Source organism: Protomyctophum bolini, assembly GCF_963924005.1.
Source record: "Protomyctophum bolini genome assembly, chromosome: 19".
Lineage (NCBI taxonomy): Eukaryota > Metazoa > Chordata > Actinopteri > Myctophiformes > Myctophidae > Protomyctophum > Protomyctophum bolini.
Window position 1 is genome coordinate 29,865,631 of NC_137880.1, and position 27,292 is coordinate 29,892,922.

At 41.1% G+C, this 27,292-nt stretch overlaps 3 protein-coding genes across 3 annotated transcripts; all 3 read left to right on the plus strand.

Moving 5' to 3' along the window:
• The first annotated feature begins 2,095 nt into the window (after window positions 1-2,095).
• Window positions 2,096-14,589, plus strand: parp1 (poly (ADP-ribose) polymerase 1). Its single transcript, XM_080790553.1, has 23 exons — window positions 2,096-2,346; window positions 3,709-3,871; window positions 4,113-4,228; window positions 4,778-4,992; window positions 5,924-6,014; window positions 6,155-6,271; window positions 6,599-6,775; window positions 7,017-7,173; window positions 8,802-8,942; window positions 9,047-9,283; window positions 9,438-9,503; window positions 9,829-9,961; window positions 10,091-10,286; window positions 10,480-10,608; window positions 10,789-10,872; window positions 11,090-11,212; window positions 11,389-11,517; window positions 11,875-11,973; window positions 12,101-12,253; window positions 13,011-13,138; window positions 13,249-13,310; window positions 13,442-13,556; window positions 13,774-14,589. The coding sequence occupies exons 1-23, from the start codon at window positions 2,224-2,226 to the stop codon at window positions 13,853-13,855; spliced, it is 3,036 nt and encodes a 1,011-aa protein (XP_080646679.1). The 5' UTR covers window positions 2,096-2,223; the 3' UTR covers window positions 13,856-14,589.
• On the plus strand, window positions 7,790-8,756 carry LOC308333997 (uncharacterized protein). The gene is made up of 2 exons (XM_080790554.1): window positions 7,790-8,061; window positions 8,214-8,756. The coding sequence occupies exons 1-2, from the start codon at window positions 7,792-7,794 to the stop codon at window positions 8,673-8,675; spliced, it is 732 nt and encodes a 243-aa protein (XP_080646680.1). The 5' UTR covers window positions 7,790-7,791; the 3' UTR covers window positions 8,676-8,756.
• Window positions 14,590-15,029: 440 nt separating the features above from the next.
• lin9 (lin-9 DREAM MuvB core complex component) lies at window positions 15,030-27,275 on the plus strand. Its single transcript, XM_080791294.1, has 15 exons — window positions 15,030-15,088; window positions 15,899-15,931; window positions 16,391-16,482; window positions 16,973-17,089; window positions 19,440-19,570; window positions 19,707-19,832; window positions 20,351-20,508; window positions 22,150-22,283; window positions 22,396-22,524; window positions 22,746-22,847; window positions 22,951-23,031; window positions 23,147-23,272; window positions 23,656-23,838; window positions 25,197-25,294; window positions 26,309-27,275. The coding sequence occupies exons 1-15, from the start codon at window positions 15,058-15,060 to the stop codon at window positions 26,412-26,414; spliced, it is 1,647 nt and encodes a 548-aa protein (XP_080647420.1). The 5' UTR covers window positions 15,030-15,057; the 3' UTR covers window positions 26,415-27,275.
• The last annotated feature ends 17 nt before the right edge of the window (window positions 27,276-27,292 follow it).

The following is a 27,292-nucleotide window of genomic DNA, read 5'->3' on the forward strand; positions in this document are numbered from 1 at the left end:
CGTCCACTCACAGTTAACAGTCTTTGTATTGAGTTTGTGCTTGAAATGTACTGTAATTCTGCAAACTGTTAATAAATATTTAAATGAATGAATGAATCAATCGTATATAGTGGCAGTGAATCTGCAATGAATGAAGGCTACCAATACATCCTGTGCAGCCTTGTTTGCATGATAGTTGGGAGGCTTACAGAATATCTATTTTGTACTGTAAATTGCTGTATCATTATTACTATTGTATATTCTAACTCATCATTTAAAACAACTATTGATTCTTAGATTCTGCTTTTTCCTGTATTAATAATGTTCCAAAATGTCAATACAAGAAAACTGCTACTTTATCTACACTAGCAACATAGTTGTGTTCTCTCACTGTGCATAATTATTCAGAGACAGTAACTACAACTTACACAGCAAGATTCTCAGTGTAAGTTAGTTTAAAATAGATCAATATACAATTATATGTATACTAATTTTGCTACAATAAAGTCTACAATGGCTCTCTTAAAAGACTGAACAGTTGAGACAAAGAACCATATAAGACAATAATTTATTCTGACCCCTCTCCAAAAAAAACCCATTATCTATCATTTATACATTATGGATAATTATTATGGACTTAGATGGTTCTTCATGTCAACTATTCTGTCCATGCCAAAGTCAACACAGTCTGTTCTGTTAGACGTACATTGTTTGTCTTATTGGTTTCTGAAATTGGCTTAAAAACATCAGCTTTCCACATTCTGCAGTTGAGGGTCAAAAGAGGTGCACATCCATTTTCCATTTAAAGGATGCTAAACTTCAAAACACAAACTTAGAGACAAAATAAAAGCTCTCACACTGTAGCTCCTCTTTTTAACATTTATTGTTGGTACCACTTGAGAGGGCTGAGCGACGTTTCAAGCACACGGTTCTTCTTCCGACTAGTGACACATTCAGCAGTTAACCATGTCTAGTGGCTAAAAACCTGACCTTAATTGAACCCCATCTGATTGCCAAAAACACAGTCATAATCTGACAGTGACACTGATCTCACTTCATGCTCATGTCATTATAGCCTAAAATGAATTTACCTCAATATAAAGATGATATTGTAGGCCTATGTATGTTTAGGTCTGTTGTACATATTATAGTAAAACTATACTATTTTAGGTGGGTAACTGTGTTTATTTTTCCACAATTTCTACAAAATATTTGATGTTCTCATGTTCTGCTAATAAAACCAGTCGTGAAAATAAAATTGAGTGGGTTTTCATTTCAGCCACCATATTTCATAATGTAGGCCTAAATGTGTCACAGTAATTGTTGGAATATCAATCCTCTTCTTAGCAGACCTCATGCATTGAGCTGTGCTTTCCTTGAACTGTGCTTACTCTACAAACTGTTAACTCATCAATCAATCAATAAATCACAGGTTGTTTATTTCAAGTTGGGGATTCTTTTTAGGACAGAAGGAAAACATTACCTTTAAAAAAAAATACAGACATCACATATGTTTTTAATTGTAACTGACAACTATAATTCTGGAATAAGACCTATGGAATGGCCTATCCCTAATGTTGTTGCATGTACCAATTCTGCCATCTAGAGGCATGATCCCTGAAGTGATACCGTGTATGATAGATGATCAGCTCTGCCTAAAAGTTAGGTCTGCTTTTTAGGCTTTATATAATAAGCGACTTTGTGCTTGTTTTTCCTGCAAAGTTAAATTCTTGTCATTTGTAAATATTGTAAAACCTTATAACAAGGCAATACTGCCTCAGCCTCATTAAAGTTGGTATTGTGACTTTATATATTGTGCTGTCAAATTAATTACTTGCATGAGAGGGGGGAGGAGGTGGTGGACCGTGAAGATAGCTGCTTGCCCCGTTTGAGGGTCCAATGGAGTTAAGAGGTTTTGTCCAAAGTGCTTTTCCTAATATGCATTGGTGTACTGTTCAATAGCACTGATTTGATTTATGCAAACAAACAAAAAAATCAGTTAGGTGGTTTCCTCCAGAGAGTCCAGGCAGTGGCAACAATGTACTCGATTGCTCCTGCCTGTCCTGTGAGTAGCGCGCGCTAACTGCTGTGTGAACGCATGCGGGTTTGTGGTGCCACTGCTGCTGCCTGCTAGTACTCCTGCATCAGCTTGGTTGTGTCAGGGATTGTTGTTGTCATTACGTCTGTAAAAGTTGAGCTCGCGGTCATCGTTAATCCACTGTGCTTCATTACCACTGAAAAACAATGGCAGACGCTCAGGAAGACAAGCTCTACAAAGCAGAATATGCTAAAAGTGGCCGTGCGTCATGCAAGAAGTGCAAAGAAAACATTGCTAAAGACTCGCTGCGAATGGCTATCATGGTGCAGGTGGGTCCCTCCGACGTCTTGTGTCTGCACCGTCTGGGCTGCACCGCCGAGCTAACGCTGCTACTGTAGTACCAGCTACGCCTAATAAACACTGTGCCTTTGAATGAATTCAGCCGCAGTGATCCGCTAGTTCATTCAGCACTAAGCTATCTAGTGTAAACTGATCATTTATGGTGCTTTAAGTAACCTGCGTTGAAGATATTTGCAGGCCCCCTTAGCTAGCATGTTAATGGCTAATGACAAAGGATGGATGACCATTTCTCCTGGATTCTTCTGTCTTGCATGTCGGGATTTGGTTCTTAATTATTATCTTATCTTCTGTAGACTGTAATAAAGTGATAGTGGTGCAATTACAAATTACAAAGTTATTGCTGACTCAACGGGGATACAGACGATATATTGAATGGAATGAGCAAGAGACACATGACATGTTCTAATTGTCTAGTACAGTTAAGACTAATATGGTGAATAATTATACTTACAAAGTAAAATACCAAAAGTACCGGCTTGATGTGAGAAAAAGAATGAGCTAAAAAAAGCTATACAATCTAAGCTGATCCGTTGATATTTTATTTATTTTTTAATCTGCGAGTAAGATATTTTTATTCATTCTGAGTTATGACAGTAGGCTACTCATGTTTGTTCAGGGTTTCCATGACCAGCTTTTTAATAGCATTTTCAGGCCTGGATACCAATTGTATCCAATCAGGAGAGATACACAGGATAAATGGGGTTAATTTAATTAGTAAATGATAACACAAAGATGTGTGTGTGTGTGTGTGTGTGTGTGTGTGGGGGGAGAGAGAATATTTTTACCTTAATACTTGAGACATTATAGATTGTACAGGATGGCAGCATCACAATCTCTGGTTGTGTATGTGATTCTATTTTCTTAACTTTTTTTCCTTTTTTGCAGCCACATGCTATGTGCACAGTATTGTTGGTGCTATTTTGTATTGTTATTGTTGTCATACTGCCTGCAATGTTTCCATGTTGACTATAAAACACTTTATTGTCCAGTTGTCTGTGTTGCGTCCATCAGCAGAACAACATAGGCTGCCCTACATCACTCATAGGTAAAATCATAAAAGAATAAAATTGCATATTAGTTTTTATTAGTCGATTCTCAAACACCATTTCATCCTGGTATAAAAAATTACTGCCACATTATCAGTATGCCCCCATAAGCCCTATGGGTTGGGGTGTGTGTGTGTGTGTGTGTGTGTGTGTGTGTCTGCATTGGATGAAGACTTAACGTGAGCCCCAATGTTGCTCCAAAACCCTCATGTATTATTTTATTTTTGTAACGGTTCAGTAGTTTAAACTGCCTCCCTAAAGGTCATTCTGCCCTGTTTCCCCTAGTCACCTATGTTTGATGGAAAGGTCCCCCACTGGCACCACTTCTCTTGTTTCTGGCAACGAGCAGCAGCTCAGTCCACCGCTGACATCAGTGGCTTCTCAGACCTCCGCTGGGATGACCAAGAAAAAGTCACGAAAGCCATTGAAAGTGGGGGAGCCGTGGCGGGTCAGTATTCAACCTTAACATTTGACTTGACATTTTACACTTGGCCTTTTCTCCATAGATCTGTAATACCACAGTGTTGCACACAAACACAAACTTTACAGTCTATGGAGTTACTTGGATACTTGGCTGAAGATGATACTTTGAACTGAGCCATCTGTATTTGTCATAATGTTGTTGACAGTGACACTATAGGTCATGAATTTGACTGAATGTTAGAAGAATAATGTTTTCTTTCTTGAAGGTAAAGCGGGCCAGAAAGGTGCAGCCAAAGGAGAGAAAACTCTGAATGAGTTTGCAGTGGAGTATGCCAAGTCTAACCGCAGTACTTGCAAAGGCTGTGAGCAAAAAATAGAGAAGGTGAGAGAAGCCTTTTATTTGCGCACACACAGCTAAACTGGATATGTCACAATATATGGTGTCCCTTCTTGATACGTGATTCATATATAATAATTCTGTCTACACTACAATGTCTAAATATTGAGGTATGACATTTTGTCCATATTGTGCCGCACATACTTGAAGTTCTTTCTTGCAGGAAAGAGAAAATCCAGTAATACAATTGTAATTGTAATCTTTTAGTATTACAACAATACCATGAATTTATCTTAAAATAATCCTGATGCGTATAGCCCATCGGTGTCTGTCCATAGAGACCCTGCACAGTGTCGGCAGTAGATTACAGTGGTACTTGAATGCAAAATAAGCAATACAATCATTTACTTACTAACATGATGTTGGAAGTGGACCTATACAGTAGAGTACCATTTTCTAAAATGCTTGTAGTGTTAAGTCGCTCTTTAAGCAAGATAATTAGCATTCCTCATCAGAGTAGGGACTAAAAGTATAAAACCTCTATACAGGAGTACCCAGTATACCCAGTGTCGTTTTATGTTCCATCTTCTCCAGGACCAGATCCGCGTTTCAAAAAAGACTGTGGACCCGGAGAAGCCCCAGTTGGGCTTGATAGATCGCTGGTACCACACACCCTGTTTTGTTAGCCGCAGGGAGGAACTGGTCTTCAAGCCAGAGTACAACGCTGCCCAGTTGAAGGGTTTCAACCTACTGAAGGCTGAAGACAAGGAGGACCTGAAGAAGAGGCTTCCCACTGTCAAATCTGAAGGGTGAGCAAGAGATACTGCCATGGTTTTAGTAGTGGTGTTGCCGTTATGCTGTGTCACAGCATAATGCCTCACTGCTTCATTGTATAGTGGTAATATAAATGTTCCATATTGTGGATCGGTTATACATCATTACCAGGGATGCACTGATATGTATGCGCTAATACATGAAGACATTGATGAGTATTTTACCAGAATAAAAAAGGAGAATTTTAACTGTTAAAGCTAATTTAGATGTGTTTAGGATATAGTGATTTCTTTTTCATGATTACTGTCTGTCTTTGTGAATCTTGGCACACATTGAGTAATGGATTATTCATACCATCCACTGATTATTTGACCATGAAAACTTGTGCACATCCGTAATGTGGATAACATAAACATGGAGTCAGAGAATATTGTTGTAATAATCAGCTATATAGATATTTCTGCAGAGCTGTAGTGCCAACAGTGCATCACACACATTTATGTTAAATATGAACATGTCTGGATTGTCCTAAATCATCACTCACCACGCCAGAACCAAGGAAATGGAGCTTGGAGCGGATTGTTTGGAGCTGAACTGCCCAAGTAATGCTGCCTTCACCACAAAAATTACTGAAGAACTATGTTACTGAGTGAGGCTGCTTGAAGAAGGCTTTTTTTACTCAAAAGGATCAGATAGAGAGAAAATGCATGGGCACAAAGGGAGCAGAGTAAAGTGCAGATTGATAATAGACTGATAGTAACAACCCTGTCAAGGGGACATGGAGACATGCACCAGCTTGTGTGTTTGCACATGTGTGTGTAGTACCATCATCTGATGGATCTCTGTCCTAATATGCAGTCGGATAAGATTAGGATTCTGTTAATTTAGAAAGTTTTCTTATGTTTTCTTCCTCCTGGAGTTATCTTGACAACCTTTTTAAGAGAAGTGTCTTCTTTGCCCTTATAGAAAGAGGAAGGGTGATGAACTAGACGGAGTATCAAAGAAGCAGAAGAAAGAGGAAGCCGATGAGAGCAAGAAACTTGAAGATCAGTTGAAGGTTTGCCCTCCACTTTCTTAACATAATTTCCAAAAATTCACCTTGTGTGAATCATGTGATAGTGACAGAACGGATATGAAGCTTTATTCTTTATTTTTATCATCTTCCGTCTCTCTCTTTCTTTCTTTCTCTCACTCTAGGAGCAAAATAAAGTGATATGGGGAATCAAGGACAAGCTGAGAAACCACTGCTCCACCAACGACATGAAAGAGCTGCTTATAGCAAATAGCCAGGAAGTTCCCTCTGGAGAGTCCAATGTGAGGAGCCTGTCTATCTACTCCTGTTTTGTTTTTGTTTTGGTGGTTTGCACATTGTTCCTAGTTTGACCAATATTATTGTTGGTTATGTATGGCACTTGTTTTGTTGACCACTAGGTTTGGCTATCTGGGGTTCAGATAGTCTCGGGGTCCCCGGGTGTTATAGTGTGTATACATGTGTATGCGTTTTTTTCTCCCATGTCTACAACACCATTTTCTGACCTGTCAATTTCCTAGTTTTTACCAGTGGCAAAGTTGTTTGATGGCCCAGTAAATGTCTGTGCAGTTCCACAGTTAATGTGCATTCACTTGTTGTTTGTTTGACAGTTGGTGAACTGCCTTTCGGACTGCATGGCCTTTGGTGCTCTTGAGCCCTGTAAGGAGTGCACAGGGCAACTGGTGTTCAAAAGTGATGCATACTATTGCACCGGTGATATATCTGCCTGGACCAAGTGTGTGGTCAAAACCAAGTGCCCCGCCCGTAAAGACTGGATCACACCAAAGGTAAGAATTTAGATGTCATCACACGTATGAGCAGATGAAGATTTCTGATTGCCTGGCAACACAAGACTAATGACAACCGTTTTACTTGGTAAAATTGGGAAATACAAAAATGCTTTTTGCTCTGCTGCCTGTTGGTTCTCTGTAGTGTAGACTCAAATCAAGATGGGAATAACTACCAGTATTTATGGCAATGTGTCGTGTATGTTCTATTTCTCCTAACATACAATGGCTGTCCTTTCAGGAATTCCATGAGGTTCCCTTCCTGAAAAAATTCAAGTTTAAGCGCCAGGACAGGGTTTTCTCCAAGGAAGCCCCTGCCCCTTCTACGGCCAGCGCTGCTACTGTCCCTAGTGCCTCTAGCGCTCCCATGAAACCTCTCCCAGAGGGAGCTCCAGCAGGTTAGTCAACAAACCTCTATGTACACTAGGGTGCATCAAAATACACATTTCCGGATATATTGAGTGTGTGTGTGTGTGTGTGTGTGTGTGTGTGTGTGTGTGTGTGTGTGTGTGTGTGTGTGTTATTCAACAACATTGTGTGTGTTGTTGCAATATTGTTACATTTCAAGCCCGGAGACCTGTTTGTTCCAATATTCCCGCACATTTTACCCTCTGTTTTGCGGGAACTATTCTATTTTCACGCACCTGCATAAAAATGGGGGGGGGGGGGGCTTTGCCTATAAAAAGCTCTGCCTGTGTAGCTCAGTTGCTGAGTCAATTCCCTCAACGCCACCATCACACACCACAGGATCCAGCTCTCACAAGATGGCCTTAGGCCCCTGCCAGAGGAGCCGCACCCTGGTTTTTGGTCTGGGCGCCACTATCACCGATGCAGATGCCATTATCACTGGCGCCAAGCTGCCATGTGGTCACCAGATCTTGCGGTGCTTGCTGTATAACTGCGACACACAACTGCATGCAAAGCGACCAGGTTTGACTGGAGCCATGTCACGGTTCCAGGCGGCTAAGATTGTTTTGGAGCAGGTGCGTCCATTTTATGGAAAGGCCAACATCCCAATGGTGAGTGATCAGCGAGCATGTGAGAAGATGATAGCCCTCCTCGATGCCAACAACAAGCTGCGGCGCATACCAAAGGAAAGGCGCTCCAGTGAGGCTACTGCTCGACTGGTGGACACAATGGAGCACAAGCTGGATGCCACGTTCCCGCTGTGGACTCCAAACGCAGAGGAGCTGATCCGTGATGCAGAGGACCTTGCTTTTCTAGCCAGCATGAAGGGCGACAGAGTGGCCACATTTGGAGCATTCGATGTCAAGCTGCAATCCAAGGTTTGCTTTTATTATTATGTAATTTTATATTTCTGCTTCTATTTTCTTATTTTAATGTTTTGTGCTTGATCTGTAAAGCACCTTGAGCTGCATTGCATGTCATGGAAGGTGCTATACAAATAAAGTTTATTATTATTATTATCATTATTAAGGTGAAGCGGCGACAGGAGCGTGAAGAAGCGCAGCAGGCCTACCTCACCAAGGAGCAGGAGATGACGGCGATGTCTACCAGCATGGTGGTATTAGAAAGCGAAAGTGATGAGGATGGCAATGCAGATGAAGCAGTTGCTCCACTGGCTGAGAACACACCCATCCGTGAACGCAAGAAGACAGGCACCACAGCCTTCATTCCATCTGACATTCTCAGCCGGCCAAGCCTTGTGTCACTGGCTACACGATTGAAGATGACACCAACGCAGCAGGCTGCTTTCACACGCGGCCTGATCGAGGAGTCAGGTGGAAATTCAGAAATGGTCTCCACATCCTACGCAACAGCAGACCGATCACGCCGTCAAGTGCTGAAGACCATCAGTGAGGAACAGCACGAGCAGTGGACATTGTACACTAGAGAGGGTGTTGGCACCTCCTGCATGACAACAAGTTCAATTGATTAACATTGATTGAGAAAGGACTTAATTGAGGGAGATTTACTGTACTACACAAAAACATATTATTTAATGCTGTTCCCCTATACAGGAAACTCCCATTGACAACGTGTGTGTCTTTTCCTGTGATTGCAGACAAACCTCTGACGGGTATGAAGCTGATTGCAGTGGGAAAGCTGACCAAGAACAAGGATGAAATAAAAGATGCTGTGGAGGAACTGGGTGGGAAGATAACGAGCACGGTCAGTAAGGCTGGTCTCTGCCTCAGCACCAAGAGTGAGTAGCCAATCAACAAGAATAATGTTTAACACCTTTACACCAGATGTAAGTCAGTTTGGTGTATTAAGACTAATTACTCTGTCTGGTTCATGTCTTCACAGAGGAAGTGGAGAAGATGAGCAAGAAGATGGAGGAGGCGAAGGAGGCCAGTGTACGCGTGGTGTCTGAGGATTTCCTCACAGACATCAAGTCATCAGGCAAGGCCCTCCAGGAGCTTGTTGCCCTGCATGCCATCGCTCCATGGGGGGCAGAGGTCAAGGTTGAGTCCCAGGCTCCAACAGTGCCCTCAAAGTCTGGCACTATGGCCTCCAAGAGCTCAAGCAAGGTGAAGGAAGAAGGTAAACGCAAGGGATTGTTGCGATTGCGAATGACTTGTGTTAAAGACAGTTTTCTATTTTGAGGTTCTGATATTGTGATATGACCAATAATATAGTTAGAATGATAAGAAGACCTTGTGGGGATTGGTATATGATCGAATCCGCTCTGTTGCAGGTGGCAGCAAGACCAAGAAGATGAAGCTCACAGTCAAAGGGGGAGCAGCTGTTGATCCAGACTCAGGTGTGGGGGGGGGGTGTGTGTGTGTGTGTGTGTGTGTGTGTGTGAGTGTGTGTGTGTGAGAGAGATCTTATCTCTTGGCAGTTTTGTAGCCCATTCCCAAACAGTGGGTCGCGGACACATTTCTATGGGAAAATAGACGATCTACAAGCTCACAATGTGTCTCGAAGTGTCGGGTTGTGAACTTGTAGATCTGCTATTTTCACTATTTTGGGTCCCGGGCAAATGTCTAATGTCTTTTGGGTCACATGCAAAAAATAAATTGGGAACCACTGGCCTATACTATGTTCTTTGATTTGTTCCTTTGTTTCTAACCTGACATACTTAGGTCTGGAGAACAGTGCCCATGTTCTGGACCAGAACGGGAAGATATACAGTGCTACTTTGGGCCTGGTGGACATTGTCAGGGGAACCAACTCCTATTACAAACTCCAGCTGCTGGAGGATGATGTTCAGAAAAGGTCAGTTAGGCCTAGATTTGTTTTTCTTTATTTCCCTTTCCCATGGTTTAACTTGGTTTTCCAGCTTGCTCATTGACTCAATTTCGACCATTTTCACATCTTGTTTAAACCGTCTCTTACCATGGCTAGGTACTGGGTATTCAGGTCATGGGGCAGAGTGGGAACCACCATCGGAGGCAATAAGCTGGATAAATTCCATGACAAGAACTCTGCCATGGATAACTTCCTGGGCTTGTATGAGGAGAAGACAGGCAACGCCTGGGCCTCTTCCAACTTCACCAAGTACCCCAATAAGTTCTACCCACTGGAGATCGACTATGGACAGGTACTGTACAAACATGTACTTTCTATATGCTTATGCATGAATCCTTTAATGTGCATGCCATAGAGAGGTGAATGCACAATATTTTTTACCTTGTAAAGTAGGCCATTAGTGTGTCCTGTCTGTGGATCCTTTATCTGCTATTTTTGTTTGCTTAATTTACTTGATTTGTGCCTGTGGTGTTTTTGCTTGGCAGGATGAGGAGGCAGTGAAGAAGCTTACAGCCAGCGCCGGAACCAATTCCCTGCTGGCCAAACCTGTCCAGGACCTCATTAAGCTGATCTTTGATGTAGAGAGCATGAAAAAGGCCATGGTGGAGTTTGAGGTAACATTGTGTGATGTGTGCAGAAAGATGCATGATGAGACCAAGAGATTGCTTACAGACACACGTCTGCGACTGTGCATGATATTCCTCCTTTGTGGTTTCCACAGTGAGACTAATGATATTGGTCTGTTGAAACTATTTCCTTTATAAATGAGCTGTACTACATTTCTTGATGTTCAGATTGACCTCCAGAAGATGCCCCTGGGAAAGCTGAGCAAGAGGCAGATCCAGAGTGCCTATGCTCTCCTTAGTGAGGTTCAGCAGGTCAGTAATCTTCAGTGCTCCCTGGAGGAGCCATCCTAATATAGAGCTTTCCCTACTCAAGCAATTATTTCTGCATAAATTATATAGTACATAGCCAGAGCACACAAGAATCATGAACCAGTAATCAAACGTATTTCAAAAGTGTACACCTTGGTTTGTAAACCAGCAGACCTTTAAAATGTAAAGGCTTATATGTTGCCTTCTTCCACCATCTTAGGCTGTGGCAGATGCTCTGCCCGAGTCTCAAGTACTTGACCTGTCTAATCGCTTCTACACACTCATACCTCATGACTTCGGCATGAAGAAACCTCCACTTCTCAGCAATTTGGACTACATTCAGGTAAGAGCACTCCTTTCACAGCCTTGTCTGTAAAAGTCAAGTTAACGTGCTCCAATGGTCTTTTTTCACAAGAGGCCTTGTCTTGTATGCTCAGTTGCTCACAGTCACCCAAGTATATTCTCATCGGTCTTAACTCAAGTGGAGTGTGTTGAACCATGTGTGTTCTCTGTGTGCAGGCTAAAGTTCAGATGCTGGACAACCTCTTGGATATAGAGGTGGCCTACAGCCTGCTGAGAGGAGGTGCTGATGACAATAAGAAAGACCCTATTGACATAAACTACGAGAAACTCAATACTAAGATTGAGGTGAGGGTCATACACCTGTCAGTTGTTTGGGATTGTAGGTTTATAAAAAATATTACCCTATTGGCCTGAATATAACACTACCTTTTTTTCCAATGGAAATATCCTAAAAAACTGTGTCGTGTTATAATCGCTAATCGGGGAGTCGGGGACTAGACTAGTTGACATATAATGTTTTTTTTCCAAATGAGTCTTGAAAAATGTCATCTTATAATCAGAGTCATCTTATATTCGGGAGTCGGGACAATACGGGTATATAATAAGATATTTTATATTGTATATGTGTGCGTGTTTGTTCCTTATGTTATTATCATAGTTTAGGGGAGATGTGTTGATTTATTTTGTTTATTTAACTCACAGGTTGTTGATAAAAGCTCAGAAGAGGCAGAGATCATCACACAATATGTCAAGAATACACATGCTGCTACCCATAATACTTACACACTGGAAGTGCAAGAGGTAGGTTATTAATAATGTCCCCCCACACCTTGACAGCCACAAATTAATTCTAGAAATGTCTCTGGAACACTGGTGGTGGTGATAAATTATTGTGACCAACCTCCTGAACACCTCCTCTCTTTCTCAGATCTTCAAAATTGTTCGGGAGGGAGAGTACCAGCGGTACCGCCCATTCCAGGACCTGCCCAACCGCCAGCTTCTGTGGCACGGCTCACGCACCACCAACTATGCTGGTATCTTGTCTCAGGGTCTCCGCATTGCTCCCCCTGAAGCCCCAGTGGTGAGTACAGTACACCTCCTGCACTACAGCGCCACCTGTTGGTTGGGGCGTGTATAATGGACTAGCTTTTCCTAGTAATAGTCACATCACGGTTAGTTTGCTACACGATGCGGGGGCAACAATATTTATTCTCGTTTAGATTATTGTAACTCTATTTATTCCGGTCTCTGCAAAAAATATTTATCCCGCCTACAATTAGTACAAAACTCAGCTGCCAGACTTTTAACCAACTCCAACGCGACCACATCACCCCCGTGTTGGCTACTCTCCATTGGCTACCCGTTAGTTTCAGAATTGATTTTAAATTTTTACTCATTACCTTTTAAAGCCCTGAATGGCCAGGCTCCTAGCTATGTCTCCGACATGCTTAAAACCCTATGAATCTGTGCGCCCACTAAGGTCCTCAGACAAGGCCCTCCTGGAGACCCCTACAGCTCAGATTGTCACTAAGGGCGGCAGGGCCTTTGCAACCAGGGCCCCCATGCTATGGAATGCCCTACCTACTGACCTAAGATGTGCAAAATATCCACATTTAAAACTCTCCTGAAAACCCACCTTATGTTAAAGCCTTTTCCTAACCTAATTTTTATGCCTGCTATTGCATGGATTGATCTTTTGTTGTTCTCTTTTGATGTAAAACACTTTGTGACTTTGTCTAGAAATGTGCTGTATAAATTAATTCAACATGTGCTCTTGAAACAGGATGATGGGGGACTTGGGGGGATATTTTGTTTCATTTGCATTCTGTTCTCTCTAGACTGGTTACATGTTCGGCAAAGGTGTGTACTTTGCAGACATGGTGTCCAAGAGTGCAAACTACTGCCACACTTCCCAGTCCGATCCTACAGGTCTTCTACTGTTGGGAGAGGTCGCCCTCGGCAACGTGTGAGTACCATTAGTCTCTCTGCTGAAATATGAACGTTGTTGGACTTTTTTGTGTTTATTAACCAAAGTACAAACCCATGAATAAATGTATCTCTTTTTTTTATGAACAGGCATGAACTGAAAAAGGCCACACACATTTCAAAGCTACCGAAGGGCAAACACAGTGTTAAAGGTGATAAAGTTGTTATTTTTTACTTCTTAACTACTTAATCATGATTATAAAAAAGCTGTTTCGACTGCAGTGCTTATATGTATCCTTGTTTTGACCAATATTCCTTGGTGTCTTCATCTTTGTATTCTTAGGTTTGGGTAGAAATGCCCCAGACCCAAGTGCCACTGTCACTTTAGATGGTGTGCAAGTGCCACTAGGAAAAGGATGCAACACCAACATTGATGACACAAGTCTTCTGTACAACGAGTATCCTTTTTTAATTCACCTTTGGCTTTATCAATTTATCATAAGTTATTCCAAATGTTTTGTTGCTGTTTTGTTTCATTTGCTTTTCTGTAAAGTACGGCTATTTTACTATTGAATGAGCCTGTTGTGGCTTTTTTTTAAAGTTATTAATCCATTTCAGTATGGTGTTTTTTTGTTTGTTTATTCTGTTAGTTGTCCTTAAGCTATGTTTTTCTAGATACATTGTGTACGATGTGGCACAGGTGAACCTGAAGTACCTGCTGAAGCTCAAGTTCAACTACCAAACATCCTTGTGGTGAAAGAGTCTGATAAACTCCCAAATGGATAACAAAGAACAGCTTCCTGCAAACAACAGGACTCATTCAGAACTCATTCTCTGCAACAGAAGATGGTTGGCAGTGGACTACTGCTATATATTGGTCACTGATAATTCCAAGTCACTTTATTACTGTACATGTCGGTTTTGTTTCATAGGTGGCACCTTTCGTTAGTATATTGTGGCAAGCACTCTGTTAGCTATTTCAGATTCGTTCTTATAGCTCAATACAGTTGTTGAAGGGAGGCACATAAAGTGGAAAGATGTTCGTTTGAAAAAGGCGTATGGCAAGTGGCTTTCTGCCTTTGTAGGTAGTATTTCATACGAGTGATATTATTTCTTCATTCTTTAATTCTGTGCCATTGATAAGGCATACACTATGTTTAGAAAGTTCAAGTTAAACTGCCACAATTAGAGCTGACAGATGTTGGTAAATAAACCATTATTTGTGGACACATGAACACTAATGTACTAGAATGCCCTAGTAGAACTATTATGAACATTTTGAAGACTGTTCCATTCACATATTCAGTTGGTTTGACAGATAGTGTATATCTGTCTAATATAATGTTTGCCTGAATGTTTTCCTTCAGAGTCAGACACGACTCTACTGATTGAATATATTGAATATATAACATTAAAAGATGTGGTTAATTTCCCTCGAGTTCTTCAAACTTGTTATCACAAATAGAATAAAGATTTTTTTTGAGAAACCTTAAACAAGATTCTATTGTATGATGTTGATATGTTTTCATTTGAGCACAATTCATTGTATTCTATTTTCCTAATGTGTTAGCCTACATATTTTTAGACATGTTAACCGAGGCAGATGTAGAGGACTGATACAACATGAATGCAATAATGAGAAATATGACTTGCAAGAAAAATATTCTAGTTATTTGTGAAGACCTTTAATTATGACGCAAAGGCTAGCCCATCCCAGTCAGACGCTTTCTTTCAAGTGAGTCGTGAGATTGTCTACTTTATGCACCTAATTAAAGGTATTAGTATTCAATGAATTTAGCATAAGTACAGATACCTGTAAAACATATCGTGATAAATAAAAGGGAAAAAATGTTTGTTAGAACGTAGTACATTTATTTAATCAAATTGCCCTCCAGATACTGTCCCGGCCCAGAATGCATTCTGACAAGGTCTTTGAAAAAGCGGCGCGGCTAATTCAAGATGGCGGAGATGGACCAGCTGTTAGACGAGAGTGAGTAGCAACATAATTTAGTAGTTTTCAATAACAACTACTGGTTGTTCCGGTCCCTTTAAAAGAGATGCACGTGGTTTTGTGTTAGTTACTAGACCCATAGCGCAAGTTTTCGCTGAGAGTTTACATTGTGTTTATAGATCTAAAGCGCTACCGGTCTGCCCAAGACAGCTAACGCTTAGCAAGTTGAGCTAACGGTGATAGCTAACGCTGGAGTTAAGCGAGTGTCGCTAGCCTAGCTGGGTAAACAAATAAGGTTAGCTTAGCCAGAAGCTAACGTTTACTATAACTATAGTTCTAACAAAAATATGACATGAATGTGTCAGTGTGAGCAATAATCGCCGAACAATACGCACCATCTACTCACTATTTAGCGTGGCATGTTCTTTATAAGCTCGCATGACACCTTGATTGGTTATTATAACGCAGGTTAGTTATAACGTAATGTCTTACGTTAAGTACGTAACGCTTATTATTTTGCCAATCTGACAGGGTAAATCAGGACATGCTAAATGACCTGATTACTCGCACTTAAATCTGTCCGCAGTGGTGGTGAATGTGACTATGCTGGCAAGATAAAGTCAGCTTATTTCCTTGAGTCGGAACAGTCAATTTGATCTATCCGTACTTGACAGCTCAGTAAGGTTTAGGCCCAACTGCCATAACATGAAGTCACCTGCTATGATTGTCTAATACACGGTTCCAGTCACGTTAATAACAATCGAGCACCTACAAAAAGTACATTTTTATTTTATGAACAGTTTGGCATTACAGTACACAGCTCAAATTACTTTACTCTGTTTGTTGCAGGCTCTTCGGCAGAGGCTCTTGTCAGTCTGAAAGGTATTGTCCAATATGCAATGTGTGTGTGACTGGCATTTCACCTGGTTGGATATTCACTTCTTTGCATTTAGTGCCTCTATTGACCTCCACAGTGACAGGCTGGCTTACTCCTACAAACATGTTATTTCATAGACAGTGCCTAATTGAATTCATAATATCTCGAGTTATTAACGTCTGATAGTTGTGCATATTCACTCTGTTTTCTGTTCTATTATTGAGTATTGACATAATGAGATAGTGAGGGTTAGGTTCAGTTTTGTGTGTTTGAAAAGTTAATTTGGGGCTTTCTTTCAGCATGTAAGGAAAATAGGTTTCATGTACACACTAAAGTATCTCTTCCCAAGTTGTTTAGTATGACATTTGAGTCAGTACTACAAATTCTACCAAACCATTATTTTGTACTGACTTGGTCTGTCTTGTTTTGGTATTAATAGATGTGTTGAATAATTGTTCCTCCAGAGGGCAGTTTGTCCAACACTCTGAATGAGAAGAACAGTTTAGCAAGAGCTCACAATACGCGAGGACGTCAGTCGACCCTGACGATGGACACGGTGAGAGAAAGCATGTATTTGTTGTGATTTAACTCCCAGTTGTCATTAGCTGTCATAATCATGTAATTTTACTTGACGATTTATTGTCATACAAATAATTGTGATTAATTATTGTTTTTCCATTAAACATTTATGTTTGGCTTTTCTGCTTTGTAAACACAATGCACAGGCTGAAATCAAATATACAAATAAATGACCAATACCCATGATTTAAATGAATAACATACACGTACTATGGACAAACTAGGCCATATTTAATACTTTTATACTCAAAATATGTTTTTTTTTTAAATAGTGGAAATAGCTGATCTGCAAGCTCACAGTGGGTCAAATTGGACCTGTTGTGAGCTTGTAGATCTCCTATTTAAAATGTTTGAAATTATTGCTACTTTCCATGCCTAGAAACATAAGCACAGTGTTTTGGTCTTAGAGATGGTTTGTATAATTATTGTCACCTTTACATGTACTGACATGTATGTTTATTGACCAGCCCACGCGGAGCTCCAAGCGGAGCCGCCTGTTCCGGGAAGAGGAGGAGCAGCAGCCACCACCACGAGTTCCCTCCAGATCACCCAGGAGGAGTCAGAGGGTTTCAACAACCCCACAGGTAAACCACCTCCACTTTATTTGCACATGGCTGTGTAACGTGTGCACATGGCTGTGTAACGTGTGCACATGGCTGTGTATTAGTGTAACTTGTTTACATGGCTGTGTAACTTGTGCACATGGCTGTAATGTGTGCACATGGCTGTGTAACTTGTGCACATGGCTGTGTAATGTGTGCACATGGCTGTGTAATGTGTGCACATGGCTGTGTATTAGTGTAACTTGTGCACATGGCTGTGTAACTTGTGCACATGGCTGTGTAATGTGTGCACATGGCTGTGTAATGTGTGCACATGGCTGTGTAACTTGTGCACATGGCTGTGTATTAGTGTAACTTGTTTACATGGCTGTGTAACTTGTGCACATGGCTGTGTAATGTGTGCACATGGCTGTGTAACTTGTGCACATGGCTGTGTAACGTGTGCACATGGCTGTGTAACGTGTGCACATGGCTGTGTAACTTGTGCACATGGCTGTGTAACTTGTGCACATGGCTGTGTAATTTGTGCACATGGCTGTGTAACGTGTGCACATGGCTGTGTAACTTGTGCACATGGCTGTGTAATTTGTGCACATGGCTGTGTAATGTGTGCACATGGCTGTGTAACTTGTGCACATGGCTGTGTAACTTGTGCACATGGCTGTGTAATTTGTGCACATGGCTGTGTAACGTGTGCACATGGCTGTGTAACTTGTGCACATGGCTGTGTAATTTGTGCACATGGCTGTGTAACTTGTGCACATGGCTGTGTATTAGTGTAACTTGTTTACATGGCTGTGTAACTTGTGCACAAGTTATGTTCTTGGTTTCTGCTATGTTGTCTGACTGTAAACTGAAGGTTTTCTTGAGCACTAATGATCGTTATGTAGAATAATAATTATATGGCTAATTTATTGATAATAAAGGTTTATGGGATTGATAATTGGCTTGGCGGGTATACACGGATTATAAATAATTCTGAAAGTAATGCCAGCTAATGCAGCGACTGGACTAGACTCAGGTAAATGTGCAGGAATTTACTTCTTTAATTCAGAAGTAGGGTTTAAATAGCTTATGAAGTGCTTATAGTTTATGCTAGTTGGATTTCCTTTTGCAATGTAGCTTTTTGGAACTCAGAGTTGCTTCTTGCTTTTTTAAGCCTGATCAGCTACAGACATATTTTGTACATGGATCATATTGTGAGCAGTCACCATCCACTCTTGATGGGCAAGTGCTGACTGTGCTGCCTGGCAAGACGGATAACCTACTTGAGCAAAGCTTGACGGCAGTCATTGAAACATGGTGTACCAAATGATACCTTGTAAAACAAAAATCACAAAGTAGCAATCATTCGGTATGAGCAGGTTATTTCAGATCCATTTGACTAGTTAAACCATATTATTGCAGTTAGCTTACTCTAATATTGATAATTTATTATAATTAAGAATGAATTACGAGTTGACTACGACTTCTCGGGTGGGGATAAAACGCAGCTTGGATACAAAATGACAAATGGACTCGTACGGACACAGTGAAGCTAACACACACAAAATGCATTGTCATATTCAGATGGCTGGTATGACCGTTATAGACAATGGAGGAAAAGATGAGGAACATTACGGAAAGGGTGAACAGAGACTCGACATGCAAGAGGTAGAGAAGAAGAAGGAAAAAGATGGTGCAGGAAGGGCAGCTGTTTCGAGATCTAAATAAAGTAGAACTGGAGTCAGTTTGCGACAGTCAGTCACTCATATATGATAGTCTGTTTCTAGCGAAAATGTAACTAATTCAGTAGCAGTAACAATAGCGTTTTCTCTCAGTCAGTTGATTCATATGAGTGAAACGTCCGGGATGACATGTTTATTTTTCAAACACAGTTCTTATATGAGATGATCTAAAATCCCCCTATGGGGATTACAATGCAAATAAAAAGTACATGAACCCGTGGATTTGCACCCTCTACCGATATTGATATGAGACTTCGGTGCTCTATACTAGCGACAAGGAAAGCAGCAGGCAATTGCCATTCATGGATACGTATATCTAATTAAACCATGTGACTCGCATATAATATTGTAGTAGATGTCCTATTTATGCGACATTGTGTGACACTGTAGTATGACGTAGACTCGTAGAGCATTAACTTATGAAAAAAAGAAAGATGGAGATATGAGTTTTCTGCCTGACAGGCAGCAACAATATACACTGCAACTGACCAAATCCCTGTAATTGGAACCTTGCATTGGCATTGCCTAGTTTAGTACTTTTATTTTAATGATTGTAAATTAAATGTTTTTTTTTAATTATTATTCAGAGCACATGCAATGCTGTTTGCTGATATATATTTTTGTTTCATGTATTGTTTTTGCAGAAGTTTACCAGTGTGACGACCCCAGATAAGAAAGCCTCACAGAAAATTGGTCTGAGATTAAGAAACCTCCTTAAACTCCCCAAAGCTCACAAATGGTGCATCTATGAATGGTTTTATTCCAATATTGACAGGTAAAGCTCTGTTTACTTTTAACTCAAAAGAAGATACATTGCATTATGATTATTATATTAATGCTACTAATCCTTATTGACTTGTCTTTACTCTTTCCCCTAACAAAATGTTTGTTCTTGTTTTTTTTACTTCTAGGCCACTCTTTGAGGGTGACAATGACTTTTGCCTGTGTCTGAAGGAGTCTTTCCCCAACTTGAAAACCAGGAAGTTAACTCGTGTGGAGTGGGGCACAATCAGGAGACTAATGGGCAAACCACGACGGTATGCCACATAAATCACAGCAGACCTCCTACTGCTTTTTTAACATTGTGTTTTAGTCCTCCACTAAACCTCCAGGGAGAACTACTACTCTTCTTTCCTCCATCCTTCCATCTGTTCATTTGTCTTCAGATTTCCCAGAGCATATCTCATATGCGCCCCTTGCCTTCTTTTAAAATGCTTTCTACCCAGCCCCTTATGTCAGTGTGTGGCATAATGGAATGCGTTGCAATACTCTGAGTTTTATTTGATTTTAAATACAGCTATACGTATCCCTTTTGAGATTTATTTGTAATAAGAAATATTTTACAAATCAAATGTATTATTTTCTCTGCCATTCTTCATGTTGTTAGTTGTACAATTGTACAGTTGTTAGTTGACAGTTGTGCAATTAGACTAATATCAAACATTGCAATGCTTGAAAGGCTGCATCTTTCCTTCTCTGACATAATCCATGTTTTTTGTGTTTTCCATATTAAATGAAGACAATGCCATTTTTTCTCGTTTGATGTCTGTTCCAGGTGTTCATCTGCATTTTTCTCTGAAGAGCGGACGGCACTGAAACAAAAAAGGCACAAAATGAGGCTGTTGCAGCAAAGGAAACTTTCTGATGTGTCACACTGCAAAGACCTTCCTGACGAGATCCCTCTGCCGCTCATCATAGGAACCAAAGTCACTGGTGAGATGACCAGCACATCATAGCCCCTGGTTGAATTTGGTTGTCTTTTGTTGTATTGTAGATGGTGTCTGAATTAGAGGTCTTCAGGTAAGCCCAAGATCCGAACCAATCCGGAGCGGGTCCGGTTCCGTTACACAACAAGTGACTCCCGGGTATTTTCGGAGCGGCTCCCGTATGTCTCGAGACATACCCGAGTGGACCGGCGATTGGCTGTCCCAGCTGTCAATCATCCCCCCCCATTTATTTTCTCTCCACAGTCAGTGGGACTGTGGGAGCCTGCATGCCTTTAGTGAGGAAGTAGGCACTACTTACAAACAACAACTAAATAAGTTGGGGCAATTATATCATATATATTGTTTTTTTTTAATATATAAATTTTATCCCATGATTTTTGCAACCCATTTTTTCAACCAGTGTCAATTATCTAATGTAATCCTGGGCGCTACACTTCCTCTGCAGCGGACTGACCTTATGCTTCCTTCTATGCATCAAAGCTGCTTCTTTTCACCTGTCGGGGAGTTTCCCCGGACGAACGTAGCGCGTGGAAGGAACACGTTATTCCGACCAGTTCCTCTCCCCTCCATCAGACGCCCCGGCTGGCAAGGGGGAGCTAGTTTAGAAACCAGGATTACAGCATGTCTTTTGTGAGGGTACCTACCCTAGGGGACACGGGGAGAACATGCAAACTCTACACAGAAAGGCCCTTTCTCCAAACTCCGCCTAGGGTATGGGCACTGATGACGTGGAGGAGAGAACGCGCCCATAACGTCCCCAGCGGGAATCGAACCCAGGACCTTCTAGCTGTGAGGCGACAGCACTACCGACTGTGCCCCTTGTGTCATATATATCATATATATTGTTGATATTAACGTTGACTCTTCGGTAACGTTTTGGTCAATGGTTCATAGTGTCATAGTGTGTTGAACTTGATATGCTCTGCAAAGCACGATGGAAACTCCAAGCCGAATGATAAACAACTGCTGCGATTAACTGTGGATTAGCAATGGCTAAGAAGAAAGATTACACACACACATCTAAAGAAAATTTGGATTAATTTTTTTATTTACAAACTGTCAAACTGCAATGATTGACTGATCTACTACTCGGGGATTATACATTCACAGTGGGCAAGAAATGCTCTATCTTATTTAATAATAATATTCAACTCTTAATAACGTGTTTCGGTTCCTAAGGCTTTGTATGGGTACGGTCCTCATATTTATTATAATAGGAGGGTCCGTTAAGCTCCGGTTTCGACATCGCTCGTGCTTTTCAGGGAATTCTAATAATAGCAGCAGGTCCATTCAGTTCTGGGTGCTGACGGGCGACAGTCTCTACTTCCTTCCAAGATGTTCTTTTTTTCCTCCTTGAGTTCTGCCTCGACAGACCTTTTCCAGCTTTTAGGGGGTGAACTGAACAATCTCCTTTCGGTTTTTGTTGTCCAGCGTCATTCCTGTCAGGGGAGAGATAAAAGACACCTTCCACTTCCAAAGCATATCCACACAGCACACACTGGAATTATAACTTCCTTCTGTTTATTAGTGCTGTTTTGATACAAACTTAATTTCTTCAGACAAATTGCATTTCCTTTGACATTTGTTCATGTAATACACGCAGTACAGTACAAACCTTTTTTTGCAGCTCGACTCCGAGGTGTCCACGATGGTCTATTTACTGGACAGATTGATGCAGTGGACACCACAGCGGCGACATACCGTGTCACCTTTGACCGCAACGGCCTGGGCACGCACACTGTACCTGACTATGAAGTACTGGTAAGACCTGCCAGCTGTATGCGGTTGAGTGCCCTGCTTTTCACGGGTCACTACTTACTTTCCTGTTTGGTTTTGAGTACATGTCTAATGATGATGATTTTTGTATTTTCAGAGTAATGAGCCCAATGAGACCATGCCCATCTCAGCTTTTGCCCAGAAGCACCGGCCAGCACGCTACCTACAGAACTTAATGACTCCACCCAGAGGGCCTTACCCGTCCGCTACCACTCCTGTCCTCATGGTACTTTACTTTCTACTACATACACACAGTCTGGATCATGTGAATCATACATTTGCTAAACCTGCATCAATCAGTTAAACTTCATTTCACTTGGTCATTTAAAAGTAAATATTTCAAAGCTTGCATAATTGTTTCTTTGTTTACAGCCCATACAAATTTACACATCTACTGTTTTACTATAACAACGCTGTCATATATATAACTGTCTGCAATTTCATCAGGACAATGACGTTCTCAATAACCAGTCTCCATGGAAGAATAAACTACCTGGCACTGATGGAGAGACACTTGGGGGTTTTCCTGTAAAGTTCCTAGTTCAAGTGGTAACTACTTCCTCATTAAATGGAATACCTCTGTGACAGTCTTGACATTTTTACACTTGAGTCTTAAAAAAATAACTCATGTTCATGGTACTCTTTTTCATAGACACGGTTGTCGAAGATTCTTATGAGCAAGAAGGAGCACATCAGACATTTGAAAGATATGAACACAGAGGCTGAAAAACAGGTACAGTCTTCAACAGAATAAAATATTACATTTTAGCTTCACAACACAAAGAATATTGCCAATGTGCAATTGCCAAAATGTTAGCTAAACATACATTTTGTTTGTTGGTTTTCAGAAGTCCTATTCCTTGCCCATTGGTCTGGACTTCCAGAAGCGCTATGCCACCACAGTGCTAGAACTTGAGCAACTCAATAAAGACCTCAACAAAGTGCTGCATGAAGTGCAGCAGTTCTGCTGTGAGGTAAGGGGATGGGCATGCACTTGCACACTTCTACAAGAAGAATGTATAGTCATTCATGGCTAACCAGAAGCTCAGTAGATGATCATACTTTTCCTTCCCAGCTTTAATTTATTCTAGTCCATCTAAAGGTCATTTTACGATTTGAGCGAGTGTCGAACGGCATGTCGCACTACATGTCTTTTAAACATTCATACTATGTGCGACTCACCGACCATGACCGAACATGTAAAGAAGGAAGTAGATGTAGTCTCATGCATGACCTGCGATAATGGAGCTTTCTTCGTCTACCCAAACGAATCCAGAGTATCACTTTCTACGTGCCACACGTGTCTTGCAAAGCATGAATTGACCTTAAGTCAGCTTTGTATTTGTGTCCCTCCCAGCTGGCTCCAGACCAGGGTATGGTTCCAGCTGATCAGCCTACAGAGCTCCGGCGACGCTGCGATGAGGAGGCACAGGAGATGGTACAGCAGACCAACTCACTCAGGGACGGACAGCAGAATGTGACCAACCCCAGCCTCACGCAGCTTGTTTCACGACTTACAGCCTTGCTGTTACAGATCAAGGTAAACAAAGATGTCTTGGGTACCTGCTTCACACCTGCTTATTTATTTTTTTACATGCTGACGTAGATACAGTATATTATGGATGCATATGTCTAATTAGTGTAAACTGTTATTAGTGTTATACTGTACTATGACTACCGGTATGTTATATACCAGGGGTAGGCAACATTTTTGACATTAAGTGCCATGATTTGTTTTCCCTTGATAGTCAGTGTGCCATAGTAATAATACATTTCCTTATATTTCCACCATAATTTGTATTGCCCATTTTGTCATGCATAGGCCTATATTCAGATTTTCTTTCACATCAGAACAGTCATAGACTCGGGGATCTATTTTCATCCCTAAACTACTAAAACATTTTTGAATAGTTATAATAGCCAATCTAGATCGACACGTTGTGAGCTTGTAGATTTGAACTATTCAAAAATGTAAAATAAATAAAGTAGTTTAGGGATTAGGTGATAGCATGGACGAAAATAGAGCCCTCAGTGTAATATCTTTTCCCACATCTTCTACTACCACCCGTTATTCACCAGTCAGACAGGCATCACATTTCAGAGTTGGAAAATAGCAAAGGGGCCATAACGAATGCCTACCAGTCAGTGTGTACCAGTCCCTTTGCTGAGCTCTGTTATCTGGGGGTTATAGTTTGTCACTTTTAAATTGCACACATGCTTCAGAGTGGTCGTCAACACTCAAACGACTGCGGGAGGGGCTGAGCACGTCCTACAACATGTGTGAAAAGATTTGCCGACAGCTGAACCAAAGACTGACAACATATAGCCAATGCAACATTCTTGAGGCAGCAGAATTTATCTGGTACAGATGTCCAACAAGGGTAAATGCAGTTTCCGTGATTTTTCACTGCTGTAGTTTCCAAGCCTTTTTATATATGCTTCTGTCTTGTCTGCGGTATCTTTTTAAAGTGACGTTTAACACTTTATGTCTGACACACAGCATTCTCAAGACATAAAACACAGATGGCACGGTCTTGCTGCAGAACAAATCCATATTCATCTGTCCATGTGGGCTGGAATTCTCTGACATCTAATTTGGCCATTTTTGCCATGTTCTCTCGCACTATTGGAGCCGAGCCACAACATGTGTGCAGTCGCACAGTCACACACCATGACGTCCTGCGAATATGACGTAATGTAAACGAGCCCTGCTCCGGGCATGTTCACAGACAATCTACAAGCTCTTTTACCCCCCAACGTGCCATTGTTGGCACGTGTGCCTAAGGTTGCCGACCCCTGCTATATACTATATTATGCAACACACACACACAGTCACACAACAGTCTATATGACAGATACCGTACTCATTTTTGTCCATGTCCTCTACTTTGATTGCAGAGTCTGGCAGAGGGAGGCGACCTAAATTCATTTGAATTCAAATCTTTGACGGACTCCCTTAATGACATCAAGAGTTCACTTGACCCCTCCAACCTCAGGTGAAGAGACCTCACATGGCATATCCTGTTTAGACTACAAGCAGTATATAACACTATTGTCATGTAAAATTGTAAATAAATAGTTGGGGGACATGCAACGTCTAATGTATTTTAAGCAAGGGCTAGTCTATGAGGATAATTGGGAGTAATGGACAAGTATAATAATAATAATAATGCATTTTATTTATAACGCACTTTACATGTGAGAATCTCAATGTGCTACCCTGAGCAAATGCATAAATAAGAACAGAAGAAACATCACACATATAGCTTCATGTCATCTGCGTGACAATGGAAATCATTATGATAAGGCATTATGGGACCAAGAGGGAGCATGGTTACAGAGTGGAGAATTTGATGCCAAATAGAACCTTGTGGCACACCACATGTATTGAAATGGGCCAGTGGAGGATGAGCATTACTAGCATTACAGAGGAAATGGCGGCCGTGGCTCAGGTGGGAATGGGAAGGTTCCTGGTTTGATCCTCTGCTCCCCTGATTTATTGTTGAACTGTCCTTGAGCAGGACACTGAACCCCTAACTGCTCCCAATGATCAGGTTGGTGCTTTGCATTCTACCTGACAGATGGGATCAAAACCAATTAACAGCAAAGCCAGGGTGTGTAATGTAGAAATAACGGAACAAATTGTAAACATAGGCTACGCTACACAATTGTACCTCTTGTTTTCCTGATAAATATAACGGCTAGCTCAGCACACAGCGCTCAATCTTTTGAACTATGTCTGTTTTTCGGGTGCAAAAAAAACGAGTGCGTGTGTGTTGCTACTAGTACAGTAGAGAGGGAACGGCCTGAGATCAGCTGTCATACATAGGCTAATGTTTGTGAATACATTTTTATCTTCTTGGGTTTCTAATTTAATACCCCTGTTCAAGTGCCTCCCTCAGTGAATATACAGTATAGCAATATAATAAACAATATCATTATTTGTCGATTATGAATATGACATCTCACTGTGCCATACTGATCGAAATGTATCTTCCCTATATTTGCAGTTCCTTCCAGAACAACGTAGAAATCCACGTGGCCCACATCCAGAGTGGCCTTAGTCAGCTGGGCAACCTGCACGCCTTCGCTGCCAACAACACCAACACAATCTAAATGCACCTGCATCCCCACCATAAACAGGCACAATGATGCACAACAGTGGCAGAATCCATGAAAATACCTTTGAAACAGTGATTTCACCTACACTAACTTATGGCTGCAAAAAATAACAATATGACTGAGTGCTATTCTGACATCCAGTAGAAGGCCAGTATTCTGTCCACCTTGCTGCAGCTGTTGGGTGCAGAAATAGTGAGGAGGATCTGATCTGTTTTTAACCATCCATTTCTGTTTTATGAAAATGTTTCACGTGCCCAGTCAAACAGCTGTTGCTATTCACCTCCAAGTTCCTGGCTATTATCATTTGGTTTCATGTGCCAAACAGTACTTCTTGCAGTTTTTATATAGTCCATATTTATTTATTTTTCGAGTAGGAGGTGTGAGGTTCTAAAGTGATATTTTACTATTTCTAATTAAGGTTTTCATCTGTAAGTGTTGTTTCTTGACTCCACTGTTGGTAAGCACGGGGAAGAGGAAAGAATGTTTTGTAAAATTGTTTATTGTAGATATTTGTACAATACCTCTGATTGCTAGGATTTATCATCAACATTTCCGCTATGTATCCAGAAATGGCTTTTTGTAATTTTGTGTGCACTGAAAAGAGATTTTGGTATTTTTATAAAGGAGGACTCTGGGTTTCGATGTCTTTTGACTCCCTAGGATTTACCTTTCAAAAATTGGCATGGCTGTCGCTGCACTTCACTGTAAGCCTACATCACAGATGTAAATTTAAAACAAGAAATGTCTCCTAGAGAATCTCAATTTCATTTTCAGTTTTGTAAAATTGTATATGAAAGTGCCAGGGCACATGTACATAAGTGTTGCAGTCTTTTTATATTAAACATGGCAAAGCAAGTTTTTGATAAGTAGTT

Coding starts and splice junctions, on each gene's coding strand:
- parp1 (XM_080790553.1), top strand. CDS start 2,224: ATGGCAGACGCTCAGGAAGACAAGCTCTACAAAGCAGAATATGCTAAA. Junction 4,993..5,923: donor CCCACTGTCAAATCTGAAGG/GTGAGCAAGAGA, acceptor TTGCCCTTATAG/AAAGAGGAAGGGTGATGAAC. Junction 9,284..9,437: donor AAGCAAGGTGAAGGAAGAAG/GTAAACGCAAGG, acceptor GCTCTGTTGCAG/GTGGCAGCAAGACCAAGAAG.
- lin9 (XM_080791294.1), top strand. CDS start 15,058: ATGGCGGAGATGGACCAGCTGTTAGACGAGA. Junction 15,932..16,390: donor GGCTCTTGTCAGTCTGAAAG/GTATTGTCCAAT, acceptor TTGTTCCTCCAG/AGGGCAGTTTGTCCAACACT. Junction 17,090..19,439: donor GGGTTTCAACAACCCCACAG/GTAAACCACCTC, acceptor TTGTTTTTGCAG/AAGTTTACCAGTGTGACGAC.
- LOC308333997 (XM_080790554.1), top strand. CDS start 7,792: ATGGTGAGTGATCAGCGAGCATGTGAGAAGATGATAGCCCTCCTCGAT. Junction 8,062..8,213: donor ATGTCAAGCTGCAATCCAAG/GTTTGCTTTTAT, acceptor ATCATTATTAAG/GTGAAGCGGCGACAGGAGCG.